At 37.1% G+C, this 13,333-nt stretch overlaps 1 protein-coding gene across 2 annotated transcripts in view; it reads right to left on the bottom strand.

The window, feature by feature from the left end:
* Positions 1 to 444: 444 nt before the first annotated feature.
* Positions 445 to 13,333, bottom strand: part of FAM83B (family with sequence similarity 83 member B) — a 55,592-nt gene continuing 42,703 nt past the window's right edge. For both annotated transcript variants that reach the window (XM_072855184.1, XM_072855185.1), the window contains 2 exons: positions 10,850 to 10,974; positions 445 to 8,697 (listed from right to left, as the gene is read on the bottom strand). In XM_072855184.1, the coding sequence (XP_072711285.1) occupies positions 6,339 to 8,697; positions 10,850 to 10,974 (2,484 nt within the window). In that variant the 3' untranslated portion in view covers positions 445 to 6,338. The remainder of the gene's footprint in view (positions 8,698 to 10,849; positions 10,975 to 13,333) is intronic.

Raw genomic sequence — 13,333 nt, 5'->3', positions numbered from 1 at the left:
TGCCACAAAGCAGCTTTGAGACCTCAGTTTACAACATTTCACTCCACATTTCTGATGTCAGCATTTCTTAAAAAGATCTTCTAAATTTTGAAATGAAAAATGTTAATAACAGTATGAGCCAGTGAAAACAAGAACACAGGAATGAGCTGAGCTTTAACAGAAACATTTTATTTGGTAAAAAATAAAAGTAATAAATTATTTCAAGACATTTTTTGGTTTGTATCTGTATATACACAGTATATCCATAACATAGCTGCTATGTAATCCAGGAATTCCATCTGAGAAAAAGGATTTACATATCAAGTAACAATTTTAAATGAAACCAGCAGTCTTCTACATCTGTCAGTATTGAAACCAACTTAATGGAATCCTGCCCCCCCCGCCCCCCCCAAATTACCCAGTAATATCTGTTCTGGGTCTTGTGTGTTTGTAGCACCCCTCATGCTTGTTTTGCATCATCTAGATCAGTGTTTCTCAGCTTTTTTTAATCAAAGAGCACCTGATCATTACTTTTTTTTTTTCCCTGCAGCATTGGTGTACCAGCTTTCATTTTCAACTGGTAAAAAGTACATTATGAATGTTCACTTATGACTTTATCTTCTGATTTTACTTGCCTCCTTTGCTGTTAAGTGGAAATACGCACAAATGCTTTTCTGTTTTGTCTGGTTGCGTTTTTTCAGTCACCTGAATTCAATTCCATGTCACCTTTTGAAATCTTGTGGATCACCAGGGATCCACAGACCCTGCACTAAGAAATATTGATCTAAACCCTGAAACCAGAATAATTATATTTTAACACCAGCATATGTGACATTTGGAAGAAACATGCCAGACATGGTGTCGAAATGTGGTGTTGCCGTAGGTCAAAATTAGACATGGCCCAAAGAAAAGAATGAAACCATATACTCAACAGTCTTCTAAAATACATCAGCTAGGACTACACTGAGATTTTTTTTACACCAAAATCTAACAAACACATATGCCTGGTGTTACGCTTTATCCTGGGACTGCCTAGTTTAAAAAGCTAAGCGTGTGTTTAATGCCTTGTTGGATTGGTTCTTCAGAGTATTATTCAAGGGCTTGGGAAGCTGTAGACAATCAGTCTGAATTTTGAGCACGTTGATTGCTAAATGAGGCAAGAACAAACAACGTACAACAGTCCTGTGTTTGAATGCTAATAAATGAGTTGCATTCATTTCTCAAACACAATAAAATAGTGCCAGTGGTGCGTAGTCTTTAAAATATTTTTACTTCAACTGTCATAAATTTTGTCTGATTCGCAGAGAAAAGAAGCATTTTTTTCTCCCAGCTGTGTTTACATACGGAAGCAACACTATCAAAATAAATGTGTTTCATGGGCTTTTTATCAGAAGTGATTATTTTTCCCCAAAAATGTCTTTTGCACTTATCCGTGGAATTTTTACTTAGAGTAACACACATGGTGGGAGAAAGATACAGTCTTCACAACAGCTTCTTGTGAAGAGATGTCCAGTCATTTTTAGTAAACCAGATTGTCTTCCAGAAATATGCAAAGATATTTTCAAGATATACAAAGATTGACTTGGGAATCTAACACCCTATATCGCCCCTGCCTTTTCAGAAATAGGACTTGACCACTTTCTAAAGTGTTACATATATGAAAATTGCTTTTAAATACTGACCTGGGAGGAACCATTCTAAGCAAGAAGGAGGTTAAGGGGATTAAAACTTAACTAGTCACTGTCACTAAAGTAGAAATCCGCACTACTAGCTTTGCTTAACAGCAAAGCAGCTCTGTTCTGAGCTGTCCAAGAGCAGATGTTTTCTTCCATCCTGTTTCTCAATACAGAAAACAGTTCTGATAACATGCAACATGTCTTTGGCATCATGTCAAAATGTGAAAAATGGAGACCTAACTGTAACTCTTAGCTTTGAGTTGAAAACGATGAAAAATTTCAGGCTCTATAGAAAGGTACCAAGACATCTGTAAGCGCCTATATGAAATAAAGAATGAAATGGCAAGACAGCCTTCCAAGCATTGCAGTCTCCTTTCTTGTCACCGGGGTGCTAATGGAATATGTACTCATGCAAGTGAAGACAAAATCGGAGTAACATGTCTCAATTACCTGTGAACAGCTGCAGATTTATGTTGCTCTAACTCTCCTGACTTAAATGAAAACAAACTAAAAAAACCCCAAATATTGTACTGTGCAGTACAATATTGATATGGGGAATAAACTACAATAAGTACCATAATAACTTTACTGATCTCTCTGCATTGCAGCTTACCCCACATAATGCTACAAATGAAAAAAATATATATTTATCATACAGCTTAGTGGAACCATTTTAAATTTTATTTTTACATTGTCTTGCAACAGATTTTGGTATTATTTTTCTTATGACTTCTTTTATAAACCACAACATTTTCTAATACATTTCAGAAAGCTGAAAAATGATCAAACAGTTTTTTCTCTGAATAGTAATTTTTCACCTATCAATGCACAAACATCTATTGCTTGATAAGCTTTTTGTTTCTCTCAAGGTTTGTAACAAATACTACTACCCTCATGTATTAGGCAGCTGGGAATGTATTTTTTCTTAATTTTTAACCTTTCTTTACATCTAGTTCATGTTTGTTAGCATGAATAAAGAGTGCAGCGCAAGCTCATTAATAAGAGAACAATGAACATTTTGCAATCTGAGAGGCGGTAAAAACTGTTTATTACAAGGCTGAAGAAATGAAGCAATTTATTCACTGGGTATTATGACCATATGCAGGGGTGGTTTATTTACGTGAATTGAATGGGCACCGTATGAGGAGCCTGTATCTCCCAGCTGCACTGCCCTCCGCTGCTGACGGTGCTCCCAAAGGCCACGCTCAGCATTGCATAACTCTGATCAGCTTTTGCACAGCCACTCTCCTAGATCTATTATGGTGCTAATGGAGTTTTATTTATTGTGGAAATGACACGTCATTTTTTATGGGTTTCACAACTCCCAAGCCATTTGGCCAGATGACCGTCATGCATGGCAACAGCTATTACTTCACAGCCTTACAAAACTGGGAGTGCATTGGGTGTGTGCGGGGTGTAACAAACTTACAATGTACAGAGCACATTTAGGACACGTTGCACGAAATGCATCTCCTTTGAAAAGCAGAAACATTAAGATAAACTTTGGGAAAAATGAATTTCAAAAATATAAACTATTTTTCCCTCCAAAAATGCGCATATCCCTTTTCTTGGCTGATGCAAAGAGCAGGTATCTTTTTTTTTTCATACTTTTCCTTTCTATTTTGTGAAACAGCTAGGTTCCCAGACAGACAAGAGGCAAATCAGACAGGACTGGGTGAGCATTGTTTTCTCACCTTTAACACCCAGTTCTGGAAGGAACGAAATAACAGCTGGTCCTTGCACCACCTGTGGAGCTCCCCAGTGTGCTCCCCCACCTTCAGAGCCCGAGCTCTGGCAGGGCATGGGGCTGCTGTCCCTGTGGTATCAGAGCCTCATGCTCCCCAAGCAGCATTTGGTCTTGTAACATTTCTAAAATAGTGGTGTCAGTACATTAAGTGTCTGATCCTACTTCCACTGAGGTCCACGGTGGTCTTTTGCATTCATTTCAATTAATCTTGGATCAGGCCTTAATGTAGCACCATTCCTATGCGGGGTTTCTGAGGAGAGATCTGAAAATGAAAAAAAAGCTAGTTCTACTGTGATTTTTTTTTTTTCATTATTAAGTCCATGAGCAGGCTCTTCACTGAAGGCTCTTAATCTTCTGTGTAGGTACAAAATAGTAGTATATACCTATAAACATAGATGACTTGGTAAATTAAAATATCTGCCTTCTCAGGACCCTCTAATTAGCAATCTACTTTGAAAACTACAGTAAAATATTTCCAAACTGTGTCAAAATAGATTTCCCAAAGTTTACTACAACATGGAAAGCACTGTCACTTTAAAACTTGCCCCAAGACCCTTGTTCTTCCTCTCTCATTTCCTTCCAAATATGGTACTGCCTACAAGTGTATGTCGGAGCTCATAAGAGTACAAGGGAAAACTAAAGATCCTCCTAAAAACTACCCACATCCTTTTTAGCACCACCTGCATCTTGGTTAAGTTCCTTTGCTGTACTGTTAATTCAGGCACCATCCTGAATAACTGTCTGCTCTGCTAAAAATAGTAAGAGTTGTAAGTAAGAGTTGTGGAAGTATGTTGTGCCTATATTGAAAATACGCCTGGAGCACCAAGGAGACACTCCTTGCCTTGGGTCTGAAAATGTTCCCTCTGTCGGGACAAAACATTTCAGTATAAACGTTCATTTGGGAAAAATACCAACTTTCGCATTTCAGCAAGGAGTGAACAAAGTGACCACTTTTCATCAAGAAATTCATAGACTCTCTTCCATGTTCACAGATAAAGGGGAGACCTAAACTTTCAGCAGAGGATTGAGATGCAAGACTTTGCCACTCTCATAGATAAATACCATCCCCACAGTGAAACAGTTATGGCTATTATGCATTAACCTAATAAGGTTGCCTGAGAAACAGTTTGAACAAAAAGCTGACACTGCTTCACTGAAATCACTGACAATAACTATGGTGTGTTCACAGGAGCTAGAGCAGATTATTGGTGAGAACTAGATTTCCATATAAAATCTCTTCCCAGGGTCACAGGTAGAAGAGACAAATGAACTCGATCTAGCTGGCGCATGAAATGCCTTTTTGGCGTTTCTTTCTAAAGAATAAAGCCAAAACCTTCCTGGTGGGACTCCTCCATCGAATGCTGTAGGACCTTTCAGATCTAAGAGTGAAGCAGTCTCCTAAAACATGCTCCTGAAACATGAAGACCCTGTATAAGGATTATAAGCTTTCACTAATGAATTTTCCCAAATTTCTGAATTTGGAACAAAATCGTTGCAGAGCATCTTGCAGCTAAATGGTTATGGCATTCTCCTAAGAGACAAACTCCACATCCAGGAGGACGTGAGCCATCTAGATGTTCTGGCTGCACATTGCAGATGAGAAGTGGATGCCATGCTCCTGCCCAAACACCCTGCCTGTGTTCTTTGTAAGCACTAACCTGGCATACGCACTTAATATCAGGAAATTTTTTATGACTGAGAGGCTTGGATATACAAAAATGTGTCCCTTAGACTACAGTTAGGTGCCTAAATACCTTCATTAAGGTTAAACACTTGCTACTATCACCCTTCACTGACACTTTCTTTGGCTTAGGAGAGGTGCCTTATTGTTTGATGTGGTGACTTTTATGAATCTCATTTTTAGATGCCTAATTGCTCCTGGCCTTGTAATATTCATCCTGACATAAGGCAGCATTGCAGGGTTGAGCTTGCAATCTCCCTCATATGCCTAGTCTAAACACTTGCAACCTTATTAAAAAAACCTAGGTTATTAAAGCCAGAGTTGCAAATATACCTGGCAACATTTAAAACATGTTGCATGTGAAACTCAAAAACTTACCTGAGAAATAGAAGTCCATGGACAATTTTTTTTTGAAACACCAAATAGAAAAATGTAACAAAAGGCTATTTTTAGAATACATTACAGAATACTGGCATGCTATACCAATGTAATTAAGCCACTGAAATTTAAACTAGTTGTAAGTTATTTTCAAGGCACCTTATTTTATAAATAGTTTTTTTTAACGCTCATCCTACATTCACACTAGTTTAACCATGTAAACAAGTCTGTGAAAGCTCAGATTAAGGTCACTTTAAGATCTGTGTGCCAAATACTTCAGAAAAATATCATATTAAAAATTCAATAAAGTAAGATAGATCCATCTGCTGCCCAAACAGTTCAATAGATGCTATAGGGTAAATTATTAATAAGATGAAGCCTAAAAGAGGTTTTCAAAAATTAGTTTAAAGATAAGTAACATGCAATGCATTAACATTTGTGTTTATCATTTGAAAGTGTACATAAATGCTGAAAAAATGCAAGCCACTATTCCTAGTGCTATCCTATTTTTAAAGGGCAAATCTTTGGAAACAGTATTATTTGAAGTTTAAAAACATCCTCCATCTTTTTTTCCCCACACTTAGTCTTACAATATGCTAGTACGTACTTTCTTCACAAGGAAAATGTATAAAATTAATCTTACAATATAAACATTATAAACAGCCCTTGAGACATCTTTTGGACACAGAATTTCTGTAAAGACTTAAGTATAACAATTCTAGGATAATTATGTAAAAATATGTACATTTATTCCAATGCCCTAGACCCAAGAAGAAACCCAAGTAAGCTCTACAAAAGTTGCCTGTCGGTCTTGTCCAGTTAAGATTATGTCCAGCTCTGCTACTCTTGCTGTATTTCAACATAAGCAACAAAAGTTTTACTTGCTTTTGTGTAGGAAGTTCCCAAACTTTTGCATAAAACCTCTCAGCTTGTTTTCATTAGGCTGCAACGGATGGTAAGCAGTTGAGTTGTAGCTGACCATATGATTACTCCTGCCGTAATTATTCCCAAAGGTCTTGCTTTTGATATCTGAGAGATGTGAACTGCTGTTTGGTGCATTTCCTGCAGGTTGGCTAGCATTTTCCATCCTGCAGAACGGCTCAAAGCGGCTATAAACACGCCTTTCACTCAAACGAGACCTTAGCTCCTCTTGGCGTTTTGAGCTTGCCAGCTGTGGTGTCATTGAACTTGCTCTTTGAAGAGCAGAAACAGGGGCACTTTCGGGAGTAGTATTTGTGGTGATTTCCTTTACGTCTTGATACTGAATCTGTTCTGTATTAAATCTTGGGGTAGATGCATCTCCTGCGGTTTCTATGAACTTACTTTCAAGGGGGCACAAGAGAGGACACTTTTTATTGCTTTCATCAGATGGAGGTTTTTGAGGTTTTGGTGACTTCGGAGACTTTGGAGATTTTGTTGGGCTCCCAGTGACATCTTCTTTACTTCTGTTCAAGCTACCTTGAGAATTTGATGGTGTGTTTCTCTTTCTCCTTGGGGAAGAATCTGTCTTATTCTCAGAAATCTTTGGTTTTTGATTCTCTTCTTCAGAAACCAACGTGTCAGAACTACTACAAATTCTGTAAAAGGCAGGACCTTTGTTTTTTGACAGGTTTTCCTTCTTGTCTGGTGTGAGATTAAGAAGTGACCGCAATTTCTGGGATCCTTTCTTCAGAAAACTTGGGGAATTCTTACTTTCCTTCTTTGATGTACAATCCTTACAAGACTCCTCCTTGCTAGCTTCAGTGAGAGCAGCCATAGAGATTGCCTTGCTAGCAGTCGGGCTCTTTAGCTCTCCTTTGAGGTTCTTTTCCTTCTGTGGCAAGTGGTTGGTCACGCTGTGCAAACTTTTAGAGCTCTTCAGCATGTCTTCTGGAAGTTTTGGACTAACTGGCTGCTTAAGTCTATGCCTAGTCAACGTGCTGTAAACGTAACTGGATGCATGTTTGTTGGCACCAGGGTCTAATATGGACTTTGAATTAAACATGGGAAAACTTCTCCTTTTTAGCATATTTTCATTTTGAAGGTTCTTCAAATTTTCTGCATGTTTGTCTGCACACAGTGTTGTGTACAAGTAGAGAGATGAGTCACCCACTGCATTTGGATTTAAACTAGGTTTTGTGTTGTCTGCAATATGAATGCTGTGGTTTTTTGGTGCATCTGATTTAAGTGGGACGTTTTTGCTAAGCTCTTCTAAAATACTATCTGTTCCATTTTCCACACTTGGAGCATGATTAGATGTCCCTTTAGGTGTTGCACTTCCCTCTGACCCAATTATAGTTGAATTTGAAGAACTTGCACAGCTGCTTACTTCCTGCTGTTCAGGTAAAGTTGGCTGAAACACCAATGATGATCGTAAGCGAGAATGAGAATATAATGCATGAGCTTTAATATTTTCAGCTGTGTCATAGCTATCATATCTGTCACCCAAGGCCGACCCATTAGACTCTACTGGATAATCTGATTGATCATTCAAATATGACTTAATTCGCCAGTTACGTAGAAATGATTTAGTTGTGTGTTCGAGGGTTGGCATCCTTTGCTGCAGATGACGGATATGATTATCTGTCCCATTAAAAGACCTCCGTACAATTGAATTTCTTTCTGCGAGATTTACTTTTGGTCGTGAAAACTGATCGGCAAAACTTTGCTGGGGTGTGTTGTAGTTATTTGCATATCCTCCTCGTAATGAAGAAACAATACTAAGGCTATCAGATGGCATTTTCCAAGTATTTGATGGATTGTTGGCTCTGTTAATAGCTCTGTTGAGCAATAGGTAAGGTGTCCTTTCTGGCTTCTCCCCAGCATAACTATGTCTCTTCCAGTGCTCATTTTTTTCACTAGGTTGATACTGCTGGATTGGATTTTGCATATTAAAACCTGGATGAAATGGTTGTTTATTATAGGCTTGATTTCTCAAGCCATATTTATCTATTTCATTTACTGCATATCTTCCACGAGTTTTCCAACAAACAGGATCTATCTTGTGAACCTTGTCCTGCCTGCCAAAAAGGTTTCTTTGGCTAGAAACTGAAGCCAAGGAAGACACTGAGTGTTGGTATGTATCATTATCCCACAGTGTCCTGCGACTGTTTACCCGCACTAAATCTGGGGCAAATGAACTAGGAACAGAAGAACGGGCGTACAGTGTCCTGAACTCTTCATCAAAGGATTCAACCAGCTGTCCTGTGATAACTTGAACCATACTGAGGTTGGTTTTTTCAAATGACCACATAAAGCTGAAAGAAGAATAAATGACCATTAGAAACAGTTCTTTCGAACTAAAGCATTACACTGGTCCTTCTTGATAAGAAAGCTTTCACACAAACCTGGGTTTTGTACAAATACTTTCTAAAAAAAAAAAAAAAAAATTGTGGGCATGGTTCATGGAATTTGGATTTGGAAGATCTAATCTAATACCAGTCAAACTCAGCTGGAGACTTTCTACTGCTTTCAGTGGGAGCAGGAATGAGTCTGTAACTACTCAATTGCCATTATAAAAAGTGGATATTGCAAAAAAGTATTCACAAATGTAGAACAGTGGAGCACAAATACCCACTGGAGCAAAATTACCTCTACAAAGACTATGCCAGGATTGACTAGACCCACTGTATTTAGTCCTGAGTCAGAGGATGTTAATGTATGGTTATGTTGTGAAAAAAATACGTCTGAAATAATATGCAGAACTGCTTCAACAGTTCTGAATGTACTTCACTCTAAACACATTTTCAAAACGATGCACCTCAGAATTGTTAAAAAGTTTACATTTTCTCTTATGCACACCAGATTGGATATGAGCATTTCTTTTAATTGCAATTATGATATTCTGATTAAGGAAATTTTCCTCTTTTCTATTGTACTTAGAAAGGCTAAACACATGCTCAAAGCTAAGTAGCTATAGCTACTTTACAGCTACAAAATGAGATAAAATACATTAACATGTACATTAGGGATGTTTCAATAAGCCTAATATAATGGTGTCAAATTAATGCAATTTGTAGATTACAACAAAGAAAAAATCTGTTTTGCAATCCTATTTTCATTTTTAAAAAAGTGAAAAAATTAAATCAATGAACTGGTTTTATTTGCATTTGTCTTCTGGATGTTAGAAAATAGGTTTGTTGTATTCAAGTAAATAGCTTGCTGATTTCATTTTATTTGTTTTGTTAGTTTTGTGTTTTTCAGGAAATAATAGTGTGTTGCGATTAAATCAAATCATGCTGCATAAGTTTTTTCTATTAATTTTCACAATTAAGAATAATATATTTTGTAATATTGGAAAAGAACCTAAACTTTAGTTTTTTTCCAGAGAGCAAGAATTCAGAAAGACTCATCTTTCCTGTTATAAATCACTAGATTCTTTTACAAAGCAAGTTTAATTTCTACAGAAATTGATGATTCCAGCCCCTGTGGTGCTAGGTCTTAAAGCAGTGTTATTTTTCAAAATTAAATGAGAAAAATATCACATTCTCACAGACTCTAACACTGTGTGTAGATATCAAAGCAGGCAGACTCTCCCTGGACTCTCTTACATGGATTCATTTATGAACTTGTCACTTACCTCACTACCATTTATATACATCAGTCTGAATTTGGGGCTGGCCAAGTCTCAGAGGAAATAAAAAGCCAAATTTTCAAAAGCTTACAGTGGTGGAAATCTATGAAAGTCAGTGTCTCTGGATCTGGCACCCCAGCACTATACTGGCAGAGACTAATTCAGTAGGCCAAAGGAGAGAAGTGTAGCATGAAAAGAAGGAAAATATTTAATAATGTGTGAGATAAAACTGTCCCTCCTTTAACCTAGTTTTTTTCCAGCTCTGCAAAATTATAAGTTCTTCCAGCCTATGCTTTGCACACATACACTGGAAATAAAATTGAAAGTAAAATAAAGAAACTTAGCCAAATATAAAGAGAGACTATGTCAACTTAACTTGGGCAATTCAGAATTTGACCATGATACACTACAGAGTGCCAAAGAACAGGTCTATAATGTTAGCTTTAGAAGATTATTATGAGGAGGAACTATCCAAGAGAGCTTATGAAATAACTTTGGCAGCCTTTTCTGGAGTGAGTGTTAAACAAGAATAATTCAGACAATATAAGACAAATCAGGATTATTCTTTCTTTTTAGCAAGTCTCCAGCTGTAGTGAAAGCTATATCCTTTATTTCTTATTTGTGAAAAACTAACAGAGGATCTCAAAATTTGGCTCTGTGTTAGGCTAGTTAGCAATAAGTATCTATGATAACTTGTTAAATTACAGAAAAGATAATTAAATTTGCCCATGGAGTTCCCTGGAAGAATTTTCAGAAATAGAAAAAAAACCAAATTTGCAATAGGAGAGGTACTGAGATGACAGGTTTTCTGCGGACACCTCAGTGACTGATCTTACCTGTAAGAACCATATATGACTTTCTTACAGTCAACAAGAATAAATTTTTGTTCCATTTTTCCATGAAATTTTGCTCCTGTTTTAGAATAGTAATCTTGTCCTCTTACTGTCCGCACCCTCATGTTCTGAAAAAGACAATTGAAATACTTTAGTTGGTATACTATATTCCATATTTAGCATCCAGGGGTTTAAAAGTCAGAGATACAGTAGGAGAAGAGTTATATTACTGCATATTAATAAACTCTGCAGGAAAGTAAACTCTGATCAAACTTGTCCCCTAGGGACCCAAAATGGCAAGTTATTGCTTTGTCTTCAAGATTGGTAAGATTCCCTAGGCCACAGAAAATGAAATTCCGCTTTTCCATAGCCACCGCTCCCTAGCAATGAGGTTCTGGGACAAGAAGTCTTCGACAAGAGAAAGAGGTTTTGTACTGTAAAAAACCCCCATTCTTTTCATCATCTGATGTACAATAATTAGAAGATTTCCAAGCATCTCAACTAATGAGAGACAACATCTAAAGAGCCAGGATCGCTTTTCTTTTAACTGAACAAGGCTGCTATATCCACAAACACAGATACCCCACTCTGAGATGATCCATTGAATGATACCACCTGGCGCCAGAATCCCTTGCAGTTTTACCACCAGTAAGATTTCTCAACCAGCTTTGCGCCATGGAATCAATCACATTTCTAAATTTAGAGATGCTACCACAACATGCCTAGGCAGCACGAACTCTATGCAGCAGTTAAGTTTGAATTCTATTAAGAAGCTTTATGTTTTACTCATGTCAACTCAGTAAATTGCACTTGGGAAATCTTCCATGTTGGATCTCAAAAATTTGGTCAATTTTTCTCCCAGACTGTGGATGAAATTGATTCAGCTAAGCCAGTGTCTTTTTTTTTCCTCTCTACTGCCACTTGTTTTTTTAAGCTTCTAGAAATAAAAAATTCAAAAGAAATGTTACAACACCTTCTGGACTGTACTAATAATTTTCAAAAAGTTGTTACATGGATGTAGAAAAAATATAAAAGCATTTATCAGAAATTGTTACAAAAAGGTGCTTATTTATAGAAAAAATAAAATTTATATTCAATGCAAACCAACCTACAGCATCTACCTCATGTGGCTGTGAGATACAAAATGCTTCACAAGACATAAAAATACCTTGGAATATAGCTGTGAACGATCGCAATATTTACTGTAGATTCTAGCCTTGCAATATTTGTTCTAGCAATGCTAATTTGTGGTAATTTACAAGTATTCCAGTGGGAGTGAAATCTGTAGTTTAGCATTGGCAGTAAGAAAACAGAATCTATATGACTATTACATAGACTGTATATATGGAAATAGTGGAAAATAAGACTTGTGAATACAGCAGAATGTCTTGCTTCATGGGACTCCTACAAGGACAGGTTGAAAATCACAGCAGACGTGCTCTGTAAAGGACAGGTACAGATGGATTAGGGCTGTTCATGAAGCAAAATAGGTAAGATTGTGTACAGGGTAAATTCAGCAAGATCAGGGGGATAAAATAAATGGAATGGAATGGAATGGAATGGAATGGAATGGAATGGAATGGAATAGAATAGAATAGAATAGAATAGAATAGAATAGAATAGAATAGAATAGAATAGAATAGACCATTTCAGTTGGAAGGGACCTACAACAACCACCTAGTCCAACTGCCTGACCACTTCAGGGCTGACCGTAAGTTAAAGCATGTTATTGAGGAATTGTCCAAACACCTCTTGAACACTGACAGGCTTGGGGCATTGACCACCTCTCTAGGAAGCCTGTTCCAGTGTCTGACCACCCTCTCAGTAAAGAAATGCTTCCTAATGTCCAGTCTAAACCTCCCCTGGTGCAGCTTTGAACCATTCCCACATGTCCTATCACTGGATACCAGGGAGAAGAGAACAGCACCTCCCTCTCCACTTCCCCTCCTCAGGAAACTGTAGAGATGTTTAAACTTACAAAAGTATTTAAGATTCCAGTCTATAAAGTATGACTGAGTTTGCAATACAGTTACATAAACCTTTATTGTCTATGGGAGCACTTACACATTTACCTAAAACACACAAAGTTCTAATAGATAGAGGTGTAGGAGTTTTAATAATAGCGTCAACTACAAACCAATGAACTTTATCTTTCCAAACAGAAAATTCAAAAAATTAGGAGAAAATCTCCATTAAATAAAAGCACATTTCCAAATAACACATGCTTTCTAAAGCAGTATATATTTCACTGTTGGTATCCTGAAACTTTTATCAAAGGAAAACTTAAATCAAAGAAGCAAGAATTACACTTAAAAGCTGCTGAGTTGGCAAATTATGTTTTAACTCAAGCTATCCAAGTTCTTTAAATTTTATTTATTTATTAGGTGGGTTTTTACTTAGCATTTTTGTCAAGCTGTGTTGGAACAAAAATGTAACTCGGTTAAAATGTACAAAGACAGCATTTAAAAATTACTTTTGTTTGTGACC

Source organism: Ciconia boyciana, chromosome 3 (assembly GCF_034638445.1).
Source record: "Ciconia boyciana chromosome 3, ASM3463844v1, whole genome shotgun sequence".
NCBI classification, from domain to species: Eukaryota; Metazoa; Chordata; class Aves; order Ciconiiformes; family Ciconiidae; genus Ciconia; species Ciconia boyciana.
This window is presented reverse-complemented; position numbering and strand designations above follow the sequence as displayed.